The sequence below is a fragment of the Zea mays genome, chromosome 4 (genome assembly GCF_902167145.1).
Source record: "Zea mays cultivar B73 chromosome 4, Zm-B73-REFERENCE-NAM-5.0, whole genome shotgun sequence".
NCBI classification, from domain to species: Eukaryota; Viridiplantae; Streptophyta; class Magnoliopsida; order Poales; family Poaceae; genus Zea; species Zea mays.
This window is the reverse complement of record NC_050099.1, coordinates 203840927-203847315: the sequence shown is the minus strand read 5'-3', so window position 1 is coordinate 203847315 and position 6389 is coordinate 203840927. Positions and strand designations below refer to the sequence as shown.

General features: G+C 46.7%; 1 protein-coding gene across 1 annotated transcript; it reads right to left on the bottom strand.

The window, feature by feature from the left end:
- Positions 1-809: 809 nt before the first annotated feature.
- On the bottom strand, positions 810-2326 carry LOC100273465 (jasmonate O-methyltransferase). The gene is made up of 2 exons (NM_001147902.1): positions 1515-2326; positions 810-1399 (listed from the first exon to the last, which is right to left on the bottom strand). The coding sequence occupies exons 1-2, from the start codon at positions 2289-2291 to the stop codon at positions 1028-1030; spliced, it is 1149 nt and encodes a 382-aa protein (NP_001141374.1). The 5' UTR covers positions 2292-2326; the 3' UTR covers positions 810-1027.
- Positions 2327-6389: the final 4063 nt, after the last annotated feature.

Sequence of the window (6389 nt, the reverse complement as noted above, 5' to 3'; positions counted from 1 at the left end):
TGCAATAATCCTAATACGTACCCCTTTTCTCTTCTATCTCAATGAATCTCAATTCTTAGAACAAGAGACACTTCACCGAGACCAATTTCACTTAATCTTGAGGACAAGAACTTTTCATCACAACTGACAAGTAAGATGTCATCCATATATGCAGAATTAGGCTGGCTCCAACAAGACCCTCTAAATGGTCATGTACCCTAAATTTAGAGGACGAAGACGTCCTCTACTCCCTCCAGCAACGTCCTCTAAACGGTCCTCTAAATTTAGAGAACGTTGCTGGATCCTCTATATGTAGAGTTTCTCTAAACGGTTCTCTATCTATTTGAATACTTTAAACAACCGGTTTAATAAAACTAAAATATGTAAAATACATTTGAGAGTATGACAAATACGTATGTACAAAAATTAAAAAATTAAAAATGTCTTTAATATAGGTATTTACATATAGAGGACGTGATTTAGAGGACGTTGTTGAAGACAAAATAGATATAGGAGATAGAATCTTTTAGAGAAGACTGTAAAGGACGGATATAGAGGATGTATATAGAGGACGTTGCTGGAGATAGTCATAGAATGAATTCCCCATTCTATACCTTTGCACAATTGCAAATGTCCTCTCATTCTCTTTAACCCAAACATTCTTCAACATTAAAAGCTACTGCCTAGGGACTTGCTCTAGTCCAGCATAGAGGATTTTTACCACTGCTCTAGCTTTTCATGGGAAGTCATTTTAAAATCAATGTTTACCACTTCTCTAGCTTTTTTAAAGAAAAAGCCAGAGCCCATGATCTGCCCACCCTATATTATATGGACGATGAAACCTGATGTCTACCATTACCATTACCATTACCATTACACTACATATAATTAACGAAACATTGGATCTGCCACTAACAGTCTCTGAGGCACTTTATTTTTCTGATTGTTTGACTAATTATTCTGCATGCATATAATAGTAGCGGTACTAATAGCTAACTTGACGCCAGATTTTGCATCAGCTAGCTTGGTCCTTTATTTGGCGCGCGGCTCATTTCGCCTGGAGGGAAACGACGATGACAGGGTACTTGGTCTTCACTTTCTGCAGGTGCACTGCGACATTTTTGGCATGCAGCTCGAAGAGATCGTCGAGTATGTGCTCGCCAAAGTGGCGGGCGATGAGGGGCCCGATCACGGCCCTGATGGACCTGGCGACGTTGACGCCGCTCTGGACGGCGGCGACGTCTTCTTCCATCTTCATCTCCACGTCGTCGTCGTCGTGTGGATCCCAGTTGGACTCGAAGAGCTGGATGTGGGTGATGTCGAACGCCTGGCTCCGCGTGATCACGTCCCTCACCTCGTCCATCGAAGGTGCGTAGAACGGCAGGTTGAAGGAGTCCAGCTTATCCTTCTTCACACGGCCCTGCATGCCATACATATGCATGCAATGCAACGCAAACGCAATGCAATGCATCAAGAAGCAAGCTGACATGATGTTGCACTTGCATGCATGCACAAGAGAAATTAAGAGAAGGGACCTGTTTGACGAGGGACTGGAGAGCCTGCGCGAGGAGCCCCCACGTGTAGCTGACCTCGCCACGAAGCACGTCCTTGCTCTTCTTCCTGCCCAGGAACGCCAGCACCATGTGGCCACCGGGCACGAGCTCCCTGTGGCAAAGCCTGAGGAACAGCGACATGTCCTCCTGGAACTGCCTCCTGTACAGGGCCACCACCGCCTGCGGCGTGGTTTCCCAGATGTACATGTGGCCCTCGTTGAGGACCGCGCCACCGGCGAGCTCGTCGGGGACCTTGGAGCGCCACATGAGGCAGTAGGAGGAGTGGAAGAGGTGGACGCAGTGGTCCGGGAACAGCCGGGTGTAGAAGGAGCCCGGCAGCCCGGCCACGTAGTACGGCGGTAGCAGCGACTCCTCCCGCCTGTCCTTGGCGGCCAGCTTCTTGTTCTTCAACAGGTCCAGCGACCGGAAGACGAGGTTAAAGTCGTTCCCGGGGAGGTCGTTCAGGAAGAACTGCACGTGCTGCGGTTGGGCGCTGCCGCCGGCCACCATCGCCACCGCTGCTAGCACCTCCGAGACGACGAGCAGTGTGTTGGGCCCCGACGAGCAGCCGAGGTCCGCGACGACCATGGCGCCGCCGCCGGGTCCTCCTGAGGAGAGCGACAAGGCGTGCGCCGCCGCCACGGCCTTGTGCAGCACCGGCCTCGTCTTCAGTATGGACTTCTCCTGAAGCCTTGAGTTGGAGGCGTAGCTGTCCTCGCCGTCGCCCCGGCTCATGTGGAGATCGCGCTCTACCTTCATGGTGGCTAGCTATACTAACCGTGCTGATGAGTGACAAGAGAAGCTCGTTTGCAGAGCATGCAGGAGACGAGAGGGCTTCCCATTTTATAGGCCCAGTCGTTAGTAGTGCTGGGAATTTACGCCCTCCGTTGCTGGCAACAATTGTAAATTGTTTCCATCTTAATCTAACGTCACAAGTTCCACATGGAATATCGCATTGGTGGCAGGCATTGGTCCGGTCGGCGCGGAACGCACTTCAACTGCAAGTGATGATTTACACTCTATGGAATATTTGAAAAGAGTGATGTCGTAGGGTTTTTCAGTACAAGGAACAAGTCTTTCACGTGCTAGCCTCACAAATCCAAGAGAAGATCTGCTCATTTCGGTTGGCTTCCACAACAACTCTAAAATCCATATCCTTGTATCCAATCAACTATAATATCCCCTCCCCTTATCTTTTTTTATTTGCACAATCTTCTATTCTACTATAATGAAACGGTAGAGCCGCTACCGAATGTTTCCTAAAAAAATGGATTCGGGCCAAAAAAGCCCAAACAATTTTGAATCGTGGCGTGCCAGTCCGAAATGTACAAACAGTGGTCTAGCCTGACCCTAAACTACGTCGTACCTTTATTGGGCCGTGCCAGTCCAAGCCCGACCCATATATTTGACCACATAAAATCAAAATATTACAACCACATAAAGTACATAACTTACTAAATTAAAGATATTAAACAATTCTAGCATCATTTGACCACATAAACTCTAAATATCACAACAATATAAAGTCGGTAGCTTACCAAATTAAAGTAATTAAACAACTTGAGTTTCAATGGGCCGTGCCGGCCCAAGCTTGGCCCATATGTGCGGGCCGTGTTGGGGCCAGATGGGCCGAAATTTAAAGCCCGGTCTAAGCCCGTCTACGGGCCGTGGTAGTCCGATCCATATTATTTCGTGCCGGTCCATGTTTTGGGCTCCTGTTTTTTGAGCCGTGCTCGTAGTGGCTAAAAAAACCCGTTCCATATTCTCAGCAATAGTCGTCAGTCAACCCCAGCCACTCATGTTCATGAGCACGCAAACTGACATCGCTTCCATTTATTATTATCCACGTGGAGCCTTCTCATTGGTGGTGTCTCGATCTGTTCCAACCATATCACCATTGTCCGATCAGCATGTACATAATAGCCACAAACTCTGGAAAATATCTTTATATACGATAATAATGATACATAGCATAATAATAGAATCCACACATATATATGCATGGTGTTTGGTAGTTCCTCGCTGTCGTCGAAAATGTACATGCTGCTGTTGACGAGCCGCATGTGAACGGAAATGGCATTGGTCACTTAGGATATTTGACCATAAGCGGACGACTAATCTCAACCATTTATAATTATTGGAGGCAAAAATGATGATGTGGTGCACGAGGTTAGGCTATTATTGTATAGGACTATGTCATACCGATCGATGGACGGAGAAGCGGAGGACCTCTTTTTTAATGCAAGACTATACTACAATAACGACACACAATGATATTTGATACCTATAAAATAATAAATTTAATGTGAAATTATAATAACAAATATTACATTTTATCTTAGCCAATATGTCGAGAAAGATATGAGTTGAAAAAGAACTTCACCCTTTTTTATAGCTCAGTCAGTCGCTCGTCCTTCTTCAGTTAGTGAGGCAGTACTATGTGAAAGCACTGCGTTGTATGTGGCTTTCTGTCGTAGTGCTTTCTTATGACCAATCTATGATGATGTAACGGCTCATTCTTGATGTAATGACCATTGGTAGGCGAGAAGCGGTGAAAATGAATAGATCTACGTGTGAAGTCGCACGTACGTGACGCGGGAAACTGATCCTTTGAAGGAACAGAGAAGTCATGAAAAAATTACTCGTATGAAGCATCTCATAAAGATAGTTTGAGATCATTTCAATGGGCATCTTCTTGCTTGTCGTACTTCACAAAGATGCTCTCGTCAAGCTCTTTGTCACATGCACACACTCAAAGATAGGAGTTGTATAAGACATTGTTCTGCTGAGCCATCGTATATACGGAGAGGAAAACCGGATGGTTTAGTACGTCGGATGTGTGATGCGGATGCCATCGTCACCGCTGCAACGCCAGCAAAATGACGCGGCCCGCCCGGCGAAATCATTGTTCAATTGTTGCAGTCATTCGTGTTTATATATGCCCTCCCGTCTGACACGCAGTCAGTATCTGTACTAACTATTAAGGGGGCAGTGTAGACTGCCCCCGTCTACGAATCCCATCCGCCGCTCCGTCTCCTCCGCTGCGAAACCAGCCGTCACCCGCACGCCCTCACGCTCCGCGAATCCCCCGCCGCGCCTCAAGCTCCGCGTAGCCCACCCATCGCAATCATGTTCGCCTTTTTTCCGCCGCCAAACCCGTCCCTCCCCCAGCATCGCAGCTTCTCTCGCCTCCTAAGACGCATCCCTCGCCCCCCATCACAGCTGCGGGCTCGCGCAAGCATCGTCCCTCCCCTCCACAGCATCGCAGTCGTGGGCGTCCTCCCGCTTCTCTCGCCCGGCCCTGTCCCCGCCGTGCTGGCACCCGCCCGAGGCACCCGCAGGAACGCCATCCATCTAGGTTCAAGAGGGCCGCCGCCCCATTATCGTCCTCATCACTGACGCCCAGTTATTCTCTTCGCCGTGAGTGCCTTATTCGATTCGTGGATGCGGCTGCCTGCAGGAGCTAGAACTGCTGAGCGATGGGGCCAACGTGTACAAGCTCATCGGACCGGTGCTGGTCAAGCAGGACCTCGCTGAGGCCAAGGCCAACGTCAAGAAGCGCATCGAGTACATCTCCGCAGAGCTGTCAGTCGCTTTCAGTTGTCCTACTTTGCGGTTTCATTCATCAGCTCATGGTGTAAAATTCGTGTTCTTGTGCTCACCTTGTGGAACTGCCTATTTTGCAGGAAGCGATGGATCGGGCGCTCTAAGACTTGGAGGAAAAGCAAAAGAGCAAGAAGGAATCGGTATGTTATTGCCCCTTATTTTTTACTGTAACTTTTACTAGGTGGTATACAAAATTTGGTGTCTGCAATTAATTATCTGTTCAAATCTGTTGAATTATGCTCGAGTTCAGTAGCCGAGTTGAATTGTATGTTGAATTAATTATACTTGTGATCATCTTTGTGATTTTGTGATCCACTATAATATCTGTTTATTCAGAACATTACAGATGTTTACCCTTTTCAGAATCATAGTTGGCAGTACCATTTCTGTTATAATATCCTTTGTGTGGAAATTAAAGTACGCTTCCGAAAATCCGAAATTTGAGCGCAGTTGTTATAATCTGCAGGTGGCCGTGCAGATTCCGGGTTGTGCTCCGCCGGCCTGGCACCCATAGTGGTGCGAGCAGCGGTAGTAGCCCTGCTGAGCATAGTGCTGAGTAGGCTAAATGCATGGTCTGATGAATTCTGGTGGTCATATTCCTTCATCTGTATCACTACAGTTTGTTGTTAATTGTTTCTTAACCTGTAGTGTGGCAACAGATATTCAGACTATGCTAGAAGAAACCCAGCTGAAATTTGAGGAGGAAAGGTATTTGGTATTTGAACCACTCAATTTCCCCCCATTAACTTACTGAGAGCATCTGAAGCCAGTTATAATTGCTGGGAGCTAAACAAAAATATACATCTTCTGTGAGAACACACTAATCTGTGTTCCTATTTGTGCATGCAGACAGAATTTGTTAAAAGTACTGTCTAACACTTCCAAAGAGGTATTCATAACAACTTGTACTCCAGGGTTTTATTTTCTTCTAAAATGACACGGATTTGTACTTCAGCAGTGTGAGAGTTCACTGAACGAAGAGTACAACAAGTTTCAGGAAACATATGATACGTTTTGTAAAGAAAAGGATGCTCACATGGAGACTTTCAGAGGTAGGTCAAACAAGAGCAGTATCAATTTCTTCACTTCCATATGAAGCATGGCTCTCTTTATTTCACTTCCAAAACAAACTACTAGCTAGGATACTTGATTTATTAATTCACGATTGAATTTAGCGTACACCTTGGAATGAACCTGTGTGCTTTTCTGTACTAACTATTAAGGGGGCAGTTTAGACTGCCTCCTCCTCCC